At 46.0% G+C, this 13,978-nt stretch overlaps 1 protein-coding gene across 1 annotated transcript; it reads left to right on the forward strand.

Moving 5' to 3' along the window:
• The first annotated feature begins 331 nt into the window (after nucleotides 1-331).
• Nucleotides 332-13,656, forward strand: fgfr4 (fibroblast growth factor receptor 4). Its single transcript, XM_034549833.1, has 20 exons — nucleotides 332-419; nucleotides 3,377-3,549; nucleotides 3,667-3,817; nucleotides 3,957-4,007; nucleotides 4,982-5,251; nucleotides 5,539-5,628; nucleotides 5,734-5,900; nucleotides 6,059-6,182; nucleotides 7,059-7,249; nucleotides 7,489-7,627; nucleotides 7,789-7,982; nucleotides 8,161-8,306; nucleotides 8,610-8,731; nucleotides 8,814-8,924; nucleotides 9,104-9,294; nucleotides 11,023-11,145; nucleotides 11,696-11,766; nucleotides 11,835-11,972; nucleotides 12,516-12,621; nucleotides 13,153-13,656. The coding sequence occupies exons 1-20, from the start codon at nucleotides 332-334 to the stop codon at nucleotides 13,327-13,329; spliced, it is 2,823 nt and encodes a 940-aa protein (XP_034405724.1). The 3' UTR covers nucleotides 13,330-13,656.
• Nucleotides 13,657-13,978: the final 322 nt, after the last annotated feature.

Raw genomic sequence — 13,978 nt, forward strand, 5'->3', positions numbered from 1 at the left:
CAGCTGCTCACAGTCAAAACAGACTCTTGTACTATTTTACTAATTGTATGAACAATTGTTGGTGTTGTTGTTATTGTTTTTTTCCGCCACTTGGTCTAAAAACTGAACAGAGAAACTTGTGTCTTTAGCTGCTCTCCAGACAGATCTCTGATCAGCAGATAACCGTCTCCCATTGTGGTTGTTTGCGTCTGCAGGATCCAGATTTAGAGGCTTTGTGGGTTTCTGAAGTCTCCAATGCCAGGGACCACAGGGACCGGAGTGTGAGGCCAACTCCCGGCTTCCAACGTATACATTTCTACCTTTTTAAAACCAGAAGACACGCATGAAGAAGATGAAGAGGATCTGCACGTTCTGCGTTCTCCTGCTCTGTTTGATGGACAGAGCCTCGGCCAGGGCCATCAACGAAGGAAGGACTAAAGGTAAGAGCTGCACTGAAGATGCTCCACAGATTGTTTCCTTTTTCGGGGCTTTGTGTGACTTAAAGGTCTGATTGTATTACGTCGTACAACTGTGTATCTGCGATGGTTTTCAGAGCCGCGCACTTTCCCTTCTTAGAAAGTGTCAGTTTCTTGGCAGCCATGGCCACAGAGGAAGTTATGGTGACAAGAAAAAATGACAGAGAGGCTGCAGTCCTGTCTTAGAAGGAGAAAAGGTGGGGAGAAAAAAAAAGAAAAAAAAAGAAGCTCTCAGTGTTTTCGCTGCCGTAAACTGAGCTACCTGATCCGTCCGAGGCCCTGGGGCTCGGAAGTGTAAATCTGCCTGGATGTGAGCCAGCTGTAGAGGATGAGGAGAAGGAGGGAGGGGGGGGGGGGAGGGGGGGGGGGTATTGATGCTTTACAAACAGAAGCCAATGCAAAAAGTCAGCCATTGTCAGAATGTTTCCACTGGGTTACGGTGCAATACGATCAGTCAAATCAGTTGCTTTCTCCTTTCGCCGTGAAGTAGATGATGTTTTTTTTTTTTTTTAAAGTCAGATTAAAAAGGACTAGAGGACATATTTGTGTGTAGATTGATGAAAGACAAAGTGGGCTGTCGCCCCGGAGGCATCGAGCACGGGAGCTGTCTCTCCTGCACCTCAGTACCTCTGGGCCCCCAGCGAGGCCAGCCGAGGCTTGCTCGCTCAGAGAGAACAAAACTCAATGGTTTATTTAAGACGGATGAGTTGAGGGTCGAACCCGGATTGATCTTCAGGTCGTAAAAACATGCAGGTTGCAACTTCGGAGGCAGCGTTGCAACTTTTATCTTGGTCCTTTGGAGTTTCAAACAGTTCAAATCAAAGTGGAAGAAGGCTTCCCAATGTTCTGCACAGAAACAAGCCACCGGGCGTTTTCTGTCATGTTGCTAAATATAATTACACATATAATGTTACTAACCACACGCAGCTAAATGCAGAGAGCTGACTTGTCCAGTGTTTTTTTTTTCCTCCCCCTCACCCCTAGAAAACCTATTTTCAGTCGTGTTTTCTGCCACATCATTACAGATTATAGAAAAGTCTGAGTATAGCTTTTGTCTGCACATATCTGGCAAGCTTAAATGTTCTTTGGCTGCCCTTTCTTCATACATCACAGCAATATAAAAACATGAAATGTACATAGACGGTATCAACGTTTGGCTGGCAGTTTAAATCCTTGCCCAGTTTAATCCTGTTTTATTTAAAGAGAAAGAACATTTTCAAAAAGAATGTGCAGCATTATTTAATTGCATGTTGTTAATTGTTTAACTACACAACATTAAGGAGAACAGAGTGTCCCAAAGAACAGGCCAGCCCTGCCCGTGGAAGTGCATAATATAACTTCTCATATATCTGCTGCAAAAAAACAGGTAATTAATGATTGATAGCAAAGTGGGTAATCATATCTATTGCTCTTTGATAAAACACAAGCGCTAATGCTTTCATTAATGTTCATACAAACCTGTGATGTTGAGCTCGCAGGTTCATTTGTGACCTCAGAGACAACAAAGTGACTCCAGGTCCGCTTGCTCGATTTCTTCAGGAGCTGTCGGTTGCAACTGGTGGCCTCCGACAGCAGATGCAGTTTGCTCAGAGAGTGGAGAAGAACGGTCTCCAGCAAGTTCCTATTCATGAATATAAGTAGATTGATTAATATTATAGCAACTGTGGTATATGACATTGTCAAATAGCAGTAAGACTATAAACTGCATTCAATGTGTTCTGTAGCTACGCGGTTATAAAACGGACCTGTGGCCCTGGCGCTCTGTTCCTGGATCAGGGCATGAGACTCCTCATTGTCCCGACTGGTTTCCACAGGGAGCTCCGCTCCGCCAGCCAGTCAGCCGACCGGCAGTCCGGCTGGCTGGCTGGCTGGCGGCTTGTTCTTGCACCGGCCGAGCGGTTTGTTTGTGTTGTGTTGTGTTTTGTTTGCCCCCTCGCCTCTCGGTGACAATTCACACTCTGCCGCGAGTTCAACTCCAGGGCATCGTCCCCATCTCTGCAAGTTCATTAGCACAGCATTAAGCTTGTGTGTGTGTGTGTGTGTGTGTGTGTGTGTGTGTGTGTTCATCCATGTGATTTACTGCAGAGGGTTTTACTGTGTTTGCTCCATTAGATGGAGATGCTTGTTGGGATCTCTTAGTCTTAATATTTGGAACTCAGAGGACCCAGTTAGTGTGTGTGTGTGTGTGTGTGTGTGTATTGTGTTCACATTAAAACTATCCACCGCCACGTCTCTTTTCATTTGTTTTCCTTATGGCTGCTTTGACCAATCAGCGTTTCCACTCACAAAGGTTGTAGCCATGTGTGTGTGTGTGTGTGTGTGTGTGTGTGCTCCTGAAAGCACTTCACTCCGACAAGGGAACAGATTGCCTTTTCGCTAAGCGCTCGCAGGAAGCAATCAGACAGAAAATTGCCCTGGAAAATTGCTCGTTCTGAGTGAATGAGCAGCGAGCGAGGTCCCCAGCCAGGGCGCACATATGCTCCAACAAGTGAGTGGGCGAGCACACGACCCGGTGAATGGAGGGCACTGTGGCTGATGGTGACACGGTGGAAGCCGGGTTATCAGGGCACTCTATCACCGGTTCCTGGTTGCATTAGATGACAGCGACTGTTAAGGAACATGGTGTACTTCTGTTGCCGGACCTTTCAGAGGTAAACTGAAACCTCTCGGTTGTGTTTTGACATTTTATTTTTTTGACTGAGCTCGTTCAGACCAAGGAGGTTTGTCGCAGTTTGAAAGAAAAAGAAGCTCGAGGCTCTTTAATCCTGGGACATGACACCTGGAATCTGGTATTTTAGTAGTAAATAGGAATCGTTCAGAGGAAGAAGGGTTCCTCAAGCATGAAATCCAAGAGGAGGTGAAACGCCTCCCCAATATCTAAACTGAAGACTCATTTTCTGTGTTTCCTTTTTGTTATCCAGATCTTCGGGTCTCCAGGCCTCTGATCGTGCCAGGTTACCCAGAAAACACCACGGGGTTGGTGGGTGGTCAGGTGAAGCTGGCGTGTAAAGTCCACCGGCCGGCGTCCACGAAGGTGCAGTGGCTGAAGACGGAGGTCAGCCAGGGGGGACCGCCTCGCCTCCGGGCTCTGACGGTGAGAACAGATCCGCCGACAGATACAGACAAAAAAAAAATATGCCATGTTTTGATTCAGTCCTCGTCATATTAGATGTCATATACATGAGGTTGAAATGATCACTCCTCCACGCAGGCCCTGCAGAGCAACGCGTCCAAGGTGAACACTTTGCATCTGTCCAACATCACGCCGGAGGATGCGGGAGAGTACATTTGCATGGCCGAGAACACCCACGAAGGACAGGCGGTTCAGGCCATGCAGTCGGCGTGGCTGGAGGTCCTTCCCGGTAAGACGCTCTTATTATCCCACCAACATTCTGGGCAAATCTTGCCAACTTCATACAAATAAGCCCAGACTTTGTTTTGCCCAATTATACTTCAATGTAGAATATTACATTATATTCTAACCTCTTTTTACTCCCACAGGTACCATCATTTCTCGAACTGTGGACCTGACTGCCGCAGACATCCCATCAGGTAATCTAATTATCATGCTGGAAAATGTGAATCCAAAATAAACAAAGTGTTTTAGTTTGCATTCCCTTTAAATATTGACGATGCAGGAGTTGAAGCGGTTCTGAACAAGTTTGTAAAACCCAGATAAGACTCCATTGGTCTTGACAATGTAGCGTCTGTCAAGACCAGGTGTTACGTTATATTCTAACCTACATGTTTTACTCCCACAGGTACCATCATTTCTCAAACTGTGGACCTGACCGCTGCAATAATCACATCAGGTAACCTAATTCTCATGCTGTAAAACGTTAAATCCAAAATAAACACGGTCAAATCACAAAGGGTTTGAGTTTGAATCCTTTTTCCGACATTGCAACCCCTTTAAAATATTGACGATGCGGGAGTTTAAGCTGGTTAGAATAAGTCTGCAAAACCCAGAAAAGACAGCGCCAGACTCTTGAAGATGGTGTGGCGGCCATCTGTGTGGGCTCGTCCTCCTCCCCGGTCTGGAATGAACTTCTCTCCTCTCCTCGCTCACTTAAATCTCCAGTGAACCTTCACCGCCCCTCAGATTTACTCTCCGTCCTACTGTCACACTGCAACATGTTCATTAGCTTCAGCTTCTCTTCTTCCTTCTCTTTTCTTTTCTTCTTTTTCTTTCTGTTTTGGGAGGGAGTTTGTAGTGTTAGCCGGATTTCTCTCAGTCCCACAATGATCCACAGGGGAACAAAAAGATGAAGAGAAGAAGAGGGGGGTTGGGGAGAGGGGAGGGGGGGGGGGGTCGGCCAGGCCTCCTGGTCTCCATGGTAATTTCTTTGTGTGTGTGTGTTGGTAGAGGAGATAATGGAGTTGAAGTGTTGAAGGTCATAGTTGAGGGGACGGCCACTTCAGAGAGGAGAAGAAGAAATAACCTGCTGACATGTGTGCAAAAGAGTAGAATATATAGAAGAAATGAAGGAAAGAAACGAAGGCTCAATTTTAATTTCTTTCAACAGAAGTTATCGACGACCTGAGCGATGACACCACAGAGCATCTTCTGCTCGAGCCGGGCAACGTCCTGAAACTGCGCTGCGACCCGAGCACCCGGCCCGGCATGGCGGTGAACTGGTACAAGGAGGGGGTCCGGGTTCTGCCCACGCCCCGCATCCAGATCCGCGGAGCCGTCGTGGAGATCACAGACGTGACATACGAGGACTCTGGCGTTTATGTGTGCGTTCTGCGGGGAAGCAAAGAGCCCGTGAGGAACTTCACCATCACTGTGGCCGGTAAGGACACCAAGACCGTTGACTATCAGTTTTATTGATTCAAGATGTGTGCATATTGTTGTCCTCCAATATGTTACATTACATTTCAGATGACACAAGTTGATTAATCGCTCTATTAAAATTTGAATAGCCAACAATGTGAATAATTGGATTGTTTGTTTGACAACACAAGCTATTTATCAACTCTGCCGGTGCGGTTGGATTGCAATGAGCATTTTGAACCTCATTTTATAGACCAAGCAAAAATCAAGAAAGGGTTATTTCACGTTACCCGTATTTGTTTCCAGACTCGTTGGGGTCGGGGGACGATGACGAGGAAACCGGCTTGGAGGACTCATCGGCTGAGATGGAAAACGACCAGGTTTACTTCTCCAGAGGTACGTTGTTGTTGTTCCCTGGGGGAACTAGTACGACTCAACCTCCGGGGTTTCATCAGAGCCCTCTCTGGCTAACGTCTCATTGCCTGGTCTCTGTCCATACAGGTCCTTACTGGACCCACACTCAGCGTATGGAGAAGAAGCTGTACGCTGTTCCCGCGGGCAACACGGTGAAGTTTCGTTGCCCGGCCATGGGCAGCCCAATGCCGAGCATCCGCTGGCTGAAAAATGGACGTGAGTTCAGAGGAGAGCACCGCATCGGGGGCATCAAGGTGAGCATGGGTTCCAGCTCCTGAATGCGAAATAAAGCTGAATGACAGCTGGTTTCATTCGGATGATCCGGCACAGCTTACAGTGATAAGAGTTTGATAAAGCTCAGTGGGTGTCTATCCATGCTGATGTATTTTTCTGCGTGTGTTTCTCTTGCTAGCTGAGACACCAGCACTGGAGCCTGGTGATGGAGAGCGTTGTGCCTTCAGACAGAGGAAACTACACCTGCTTGGTGGAGAACAAACATGGCTCCATCGCTCACAGCTACGTCCTCGATGTCCTGGGTAAGAAACTGATTATCCAGCGCTGTCTGGGCGCATTTTCAAGAGTGTGTGAAAATGTAAAAGATTTGGGTTCAGAAATAAGAGATTATTCTTTAAATCTAAGTACTTTGTGATCTGGCTGACAGTATTTATGGCAGCGAAAGCAGCAGCCATTAGTCAGCACTTGTGGAAAAGGCATGCCTCCAAATAAAAGCCTCCAGTCTGAGGGAGGGGATGAGCGGGTGGGGTGAGCAGAAGGTGAAAGGGGCGCCTGGGCAGGAAGTGGACGATCAGGCGTCCACACCAGTTTTCTACCTGACCTGTGACAGGAGATCGTGGAGGGCTGCGGTTTGTTTGTTCATTTGTTTCGCTGTCCGTCCACCGCGGGGTCAGTTTCTGTCCTCGTCGACGGGGGGAGAAGACTAACGAGACAACTAACGAGATCGGAGAGCGAGAGTAACCACAGATCAAAGAGAGCCCGGCAACCAGCTGAAACACAGCCACACTAGTGGAACCAATTTCCAACCCAAAATGACATTTCCTGCTCTGGTATGCCAGCATGGAAAATACATTATATGTGAAAAGTGACAACTGCTTGGCATTTGCAGACGTTTGTTTACAAAGCAGTCGTGTTTGCCGTGCTGTGAAACGGCTAAAATATCTGGATTTCTTGAGCCATAGCTCCCAGTGAGTCCAGTATCCTGTATTTGTCCTGCCTGCATGAACTCCTGGTGAGAGAGACCGAGCTTGGCGGTTCAGTTAAATCTCTTTCTCCATGTCCCCAAATTATCTTTGAACTGTTGCCCCGAGTAGACAGATATCCTTTAAGCTTTGACCGGTTTCTCTTTCATCTTCGCCCACTTTGCTGATCCCTCCTTTAATGTCTTCCCAACACAGAGCGTTCCCCACACAGGCCCATCCTGCAGGCCGGTCTACCAGCCAACATCACAGCAGTGGTGGGCAGCGACGTCCAGTTCCACTGTAAGGTCTACAGCGACGCCCAGCCTCACATTCAGTGGCTCAAACACATAGAAAGGAACGGCAGCCGCTACGGTTCTGATGGGACGCCCTACGTTCGGGTCCTCAAGGTTGGTCAAACTTTAACTAAAGTATGTTCAAGTTCTGATCTCTGTTCTGATATCTATAGACTGGAACCTGCTTTATCTTTTACCTTCATCTCCTACAATTTGCTTTAATATGGTTATGGTTTCCTGACATACAAGTGCCCAAAAAAGTAGCATTAAAAACCTTTTAAAAAGAAGATGTATCATGATGATTGTTGATACTAACTGTTCATGTCACTTTTTTCTGCAATCGTGTCGTGCAGACCGGCAGTCTGAACATGTCAGAGGTGGAAGTTCTCTATCTGTCTAAAGTTACCATGGAGGATGCAGGAGAGTACACCTGTCTGGCTGGAAATTCAATCGGATTTGCGCACCAGTCCGCCTGGCTCTCCGTCCTCTCAGGTAAAGAACGAACTGAAGGCGACATGAATCAGAGCTGAAAAGAATGTACTTAATTGCTAGAATGATTTTAAGCTGCCAAACTTAAATAGTAATAGTGGATATCTTGGTACATAAACGAGTAAAAACCTTTTTATTTTTAATTTCCCCCTTTTTTTCTATAGAGGAGGAAGCAGCGGACGCTATGGAGACCATGGAGACAAAGTACACTGACATCATCATCTACGCCTGTGGTTTCCTGGCTCTGATCATGGCCATTGTCATCGTGGTGTTGTGTCGAATGCAGGTGCACCCCAGAAGGGAGCCGTTTGACGCCCTGCCAGTCCAGAAGCTCTCCAAGTTTCCTCTTCGCAGACAGGTACAGGTGCATTGTGAGAACTTCCAAGTCCTTCTTCTCTAACTTTGAAAAGTAGTCGAATACGACTAAAGCCCCGGGGGGTGTGCAGGAAGCATGTTTATAGTTGTTTTGAAGCGGCCACACTTGAAAGCTTCCTGTATGTTCCTGTTAATTAAATGTTCTACACCTTTTCCTTCAGTACTCGGTGGAGTCCAACTCGTCAGGGAAGTCCAGTGCATCGCTAATGAGGGTGGCTCGCCTCTCGTCCAGCTGCTCTCCCATGCTGGCTGGAGTCATGGAGTTTGAATTGCCCTACGACCCGGACTGGGAGTTCCCCAGAGAGAAGTAAGTTATCTGCAAGTTAGAGTAACGTCCGCCATCGTCTGCAAAGAAATTACACCTCAGCTGTCAACGTTTGCAATTGTTACGAGGGAGATGTGTCGACAGAGTTTACTTAGAGAGTATTTCATCACTACGTTTAGTTTGGCTTCTGGGACTCATGTCTGGGATCTAAAAATAAACAAGCCCACAGGCAGCTTTTGACCCGACCCAGTCTTTGCTTTAAGAAGCCACAGCCCCAAATTATGAATTTGTACAGTTGTCATTTGTCCAGGCTTGTTCTCGCTAACTTTCTCTCTTTCTCTCTAGTTTAACGTTGGGCAAACCTCTCGGAGAAGGCTGCTTCGGTCAGGTGGTCAGAGCCGATGCCTACGGCATCAACAAGGACTCTCAGGGTCCAGCCTCCACTGTGGCGGTTAAGATGCTCAAAGGTAAGGAAAGGATACAAACACAAAAAGGCCTCTCGAGATCAGCGTGAGTCTCTTCTAAACAAAATGTACATTTCCCCCAAAGATGACGCCACAGACAAAGATCTGGCCGACCTCATCTCGGAGATGGAGCTGATGAAGGTCATGGACAAACACAAGAACATCATCAACCTGCTTGGAGTTTGCACACAGGATGGTGAGTGTCCGACTTGACTGTTCTAGTTTATTTCGGCTTCAACTGAGGATCCTTCTAATTGTAAATCTCAACAAACGGCTAATTCAGTGAGTGTTTCAACGATGGGGGTCCCGAGCCTCAAGGCTGAAACCACAATAGAAAAAACCCAGTCCTTCATCCTGCTTGTGTTCCTCCCTCAGGACCTCTGTACGTACTAGTGGAGTACGCCTCCAAAGGCAGTCTGAGGGAGTACCTGCGGGCCCGGAGACCCCCAGGCATGGACTACACCTTTGATGTGACCAAGGTGCCTGAAGAGCAGCTCACCTTCAAAGACCTGCTGTCCTGCGCTTACCAAGTAGCCAGAGGGATGGAGTACCTGGCCTCCAAAAGGGTACGCTCACTTTAAAGTGGAAATAACTTGTAGTGCAAGAACAAGCATGGGAGAACCTACCTGAGTCTGTGGTGGCTGTACATTATTCTTCAAGTGTTTCATGGAAGAAAGAGGCGATTGATCCAGTTTCAAACACTTTGACATTTGATATACATTTCTTTTTTGGGCACTCTGTCTCTAATGAGTTTCTGTAATTTTCACCAGCAGTTAAGAAGCTCTTCAGGAAACTTAAGTGTCGAAATATATTGATATTTGATTAATCGTATAAGCAGCTTGTCAACTAAAATTTAATTAAATAATCTTTGGTTCCAGAGGTAAGACATCATCTTAGGTTCTTAAACATTGTGTTTTTTTTCCCCATTTATGGACGGAACAAAAAAAATCACAAGATTACGAAGCTTATCATACAGTACTGTTGCTTTCCATGTGCTCCAACAGACATGTTCAGTACTCAAATGTAACTTGAGATTTGTAATACTTAGTTATAATACTTTTGGTGGGAGCCAGGCTGATTGATTTATGGTTTTAAGTGATCTCAAGGGTCTTAAGAGGGATGTTTATGAATCATTCCACAATGTATTCACGTCCCTGGGTGGGAAAAAGAGCCACACAAGGAAAGCACGATAGTACAATGCTTTGTAATACCAGAAGTTTGGAATCGGGATTAGGATTATGTTCTTGTGTAATTCTGTGTTTTTGGATTGGGGCACTTGGCCTTCAGATGGATCTCTCTTTGCATCCGTCTGCCTTTTTCTTTCTTTCTTTCTTTCTTTCTTCCCATCCCAACCCCCTCATGTTTTTATTCCTTTCATTTTCCCAGCATGCACTCTGGCTGTGTGCTTCTTATCAACACGTCTCTTTGTCTGCCAGCCGGTGTCTCAGACAGACATTCCTGAGCAGAAAGCTGCCGCGGATTCAGTCCTGTTTACTCTTCTCCATCCATCTGTCCGTCCCCTCCGTCGCAGGGCTTTGTCCCTTTTAGCGTTGCCATAAATCTGTTAGCAAACAGGCCGCGGAGCTGTCGTCTGGGTGCAGGCATCGGGTTTCTGGCTCTCCGGACTCCTAAGAATGCAGGAGCCTGAAACTAACCCTCCATTATGGGGAGACCCACAAACCGACCCTGGTTCATTTCACACGTACCCACAAATCCCACGTCTATTTCGAATGAAAACCAAAATAAATGTAATGATATCCATTCAATGTGGGCAAACAGTGCCTTTCTTTTCTTCCCTCCCGAGGGGTTTGTTTTTTTTCCTTCAAACTCCCGGGTTTATATATAAAGACATTTACATTTTGTTGCGTTCACTAAAAATGAGCCGCCACGTGTTGACTTAAGGCTCCTGAGTCTTTTCTTTTGGGGGGAAAATCTGCAGTGAATCATTTCTACCTCCCGTTACTCCCTGTTTTTACACAAATACTCCTAACCGCGACATGGAACAGAAGAGAGAGAGTGTCGCGCCACAAGTCTCCATTCAAAAGGCCATTTCATGAACGTAAAAGCTTGAGAACAACGTTTTTTGTTCGACCACCTCGTTCGGCCAGGGCTGTAAGGGGGAGCGGTTTTAAAAATCAAGTGGCAACATATTTTCCAAATTCAACATTCAATAATCTTAGCATATTAAATCAGGACCATTTCAACGTTATGCTAATCTGGATGGCCAGCAGTTGCTTAAAGGTCACTTTAGAGTTTTGTGTCGGTCTCTCATTATCTCTCTTGTCTCTCTGCAGTGCATCCACAGAGATCTGGCGGCCAGAAACGTTCTGGTGACGGAGGACAACGTGATGAAGATCGCTGACTTCGGCCTGGCCAGAGGAGTCCACCAGATCGACTACTACAAGAAAACCACAAACGTGAGTGACAGTTTGTAGTGGCATGTATTTAGGAATCACAGCAAGGAAAATTTGCTTTTCCAGTAGGGAGAGTAAGAGTGCCACTAAATTCCTTGCTCTCCTTTTTCCTTTTTCCGCAGCTGAGAAGCTAAAATGTGCTTTTATTTGACCTCTGACCCTGTAAAGTAACAGGAATATTTCCACTAATAAGTACCATGTTGAGATCATCCAATAAAAGAAATTAAATATCTTCTGGGAAAGACGTTAAGATTGAAGAGGTGAAAGCTGGTTGTTTGTAAAAAAAAAAAAAAAATTAAAAAAAGAATAGCTGCTTGTAAACATGTCTGCTGCTCAGGTTCCTTTCACAGCTTTAATACTCAAGACAGATGTCGGATGTTTTCCACTGATTGGCAGCAGGCTTAATGGGACTTAATTAGAAAAGAGGGTAGACGAGGAGGGAGGAGAGGGAGGATTGTGAACGAAAAAAAAGAAAAGCATTTTAGAAACAGAAAGTGTGAGCTGTTGTGATGAATGAAGGCGAGGCTCTAACTGGTGCATGTTCGCTTTGTAGGGACGACTGCCGGTGAAGTGGATGGCACCGGAGGCTTTGTTTGACAGAGTCTACACACACCAGAGCGACGTGTAAGTCCAACGTTGTCCACCACTGTAATAAAGAGTGGACGTGCCCTGATCCTCTCGTCTCTGCTCAGGTGGTCGTTTGGTGTTCTGATGTGGGAGATCTTCACGCTGGGCGGCTCCCCGTACCCCGGCATCCCCGTCGAGGAGCTCTTCAAGCTGCTGAAGGAAGGACACCGCATGGACAAACCCTCCAACTGCACACATGAACTGTAAGCCAGTGTCTTACTTATGATGCTTTTAGTATGTTTTTGCTCACTCAGTGAGGGAGGAGTGTTTATTTTTATATATATATACACACACAGAGTGTGTACAGTCTGGAGAAGCCTGAAGAAGTTTTGGAAAAATAAATAAACCCAGAAAGTATCGGAAAAGTCATGAAATATGCTGCCCAGATACCTTCAATGTGGCTCAATTAAGTTCAACTGAGGACATCTGTATTGATTTAAACAATACTTCAATGTTCGGCAGATCAGTTTTGTCCCGTTACACTGTTCCCTCTGTGGGGTAACATCAGACTCGCACCTTTTATTCTAATTCATTCATTCAAACAAAGACGTTTCAGAGAATGTATCGTCATGACAATTTGCTTTAAAGTTATGTGTATGAACCCCCCGTGTATAGCATAATTATATAACATGAGCATCGCATCCATCAACTAGCTGACAACGTTAAACGTTTATCTCGTTCTGTATTTTCTAGATGGTCTAAATCATTTTTCCCTGTGTCTTTTTCTTCTACTTTCTCCTCTGTAGCTACATGATGATGCGTGAGTGCTGGCACGCCGTTCCCACCCAGCGGCCGACCTTCAAGCAGCTGGTGGAGGAGCTGGACAAAGTGCTGCTGTCCATCTCTGACGAGGTGGGTTTCAAACACACATCCGTGAAACTGCACATGCACGTGTGCACTCCTGGAAATGAACACACACACACACACACACACACACACACACACACACACACACACACACACACATACATACACATACACGTACAGCCTCAGTTTCACAATCTGCAGTCCAGATGTCTTCGGTTCACGAGAGTTAATGCACAGCGAGCCGAATCCGGGGCTTAGAGACTCCAAACAACAACAATCTAATGTTTGGCCGAAGAACTGAAATGTTAGAGCCGCCTGCAGATTGGTCAACATTTTTCACGTGAAAGATTTCTTGGTTCTTCCCGTGCATCACAACACAGAACACCTCTCTGTAATGGATTCGGTGGTCTTAAAAACAATTACGAATTAAACGAACAGCGTATATTCACTCGCAGTCCAAAAGCCTTCGAGAGGCCGTATCCCGACAGTTTAAAAAACAAACAAAAAAACATTTGAATGTTTTCTTGAGACGCCAACATTTCTCTGACGTCTGAACTCTCCTCTCTCTCCCCTCAGTACTTGGACCTGTCGACGCCCTTCGAGCAGTACTCCCCGTCGTGCGAGGACACGTCCAGCTCCTGCTCCTCCGACAACGACTCTGTTTTTACCCACGATGCCTTGTCCACCGACCCCTGCCTCCTGGGCTACCAGGACGTGCGCTCCAGGATAGACATGAAGACGGCGCTCCGATAGACTCGCGACGGAAGCCCCTCCCCCTCCCCGCGTTTACAGACACGAACACAACACATGTAACACATCCACTGGCGGCCATATTGGAGGTCTGCAGAAGCTCAAAAAAAGTTCACAAAATTGGACCTCCATTGTGGCACCAGCCAAAGCCCATAGGTATAGTTGGGCATTTATACAAACACACACATATATAAACACATGTATGCACGTGGAGCACTGAGGCCGGTGGGCTTCATCACATGGTGATGGTTTGAAGAAAAACATTTCATCATGGGCATAAGAAAAGAGGACAAACTAAAAAACAAAACGCGGTACTTTGGACTATCAGCTCTGGCACTGCGCCCAAGAACAGTTGGAAACGTTGGAAAACTGCGGCACTAAACACAACAGGAGAAGATCCTGGTACTCGTAAAGGCCTCGAAATGCTTTCTTTGAAGGACAACGTTCTCCTCACACAACCCCAAAACCAGGGCGAGAAACCCGCGTGGTCAAGACATTTCAAAACAAAAACAAAAAAGATTTATTTTGCTATGATAAAAAAAAAAAAAAAAGAGAAGAAACTGATAGTTAAATATAAATCTCTCTATATAAGATTATTTTACTTTTGTGTTGCTTATTTAAAAAAGAAAAAAACAGTCTTAAATCTCAGGAT

Source organism: Cyclopterus lumpus, chromosome 14, assembly GCF_009769545.1.
Source record: "Cyclopterus lumpus isolate fCycLum1 chromosome 14, fCycLum1.pri, whole genome shotgun sequence".
NCBI classification, from domain to species: domain Eukaryota; kingdom Metazoa; phylum Chordata; class Actinopteri; order Perciformes; family Cyclopteridae; genus Cyclopterus; species Cyclopterus lumpus.

What these genes read in the sequence shown, in the direction of transcription:
- fgfr4 (XM_034549833.1), top strand. Translation starts at nt 332, where the DNA reads ATGAAGAGGATCTGCACGTTCTGCGTTCTCCTGCTCTGTTTGATGGAC. An exon ending in TGGGAGTTCCCCAGAGAGAA is followed by an intron (nt 8,307 to 8,609) that starts GTAAGTTATCTG and finishes CTTTCTCTCTAG; the next exon opens with TTTAACGTTGGGCAAACCTC. An exon ending in GGCGGTTAAGATGCTCAAAG is followed by an intron (nt 8,732 to 8,813) that starts GTAAGGAAAGGA and finishes TTTCCCCCAAAG; the next exon opens with ATGACGCCACAGACAAAGAT.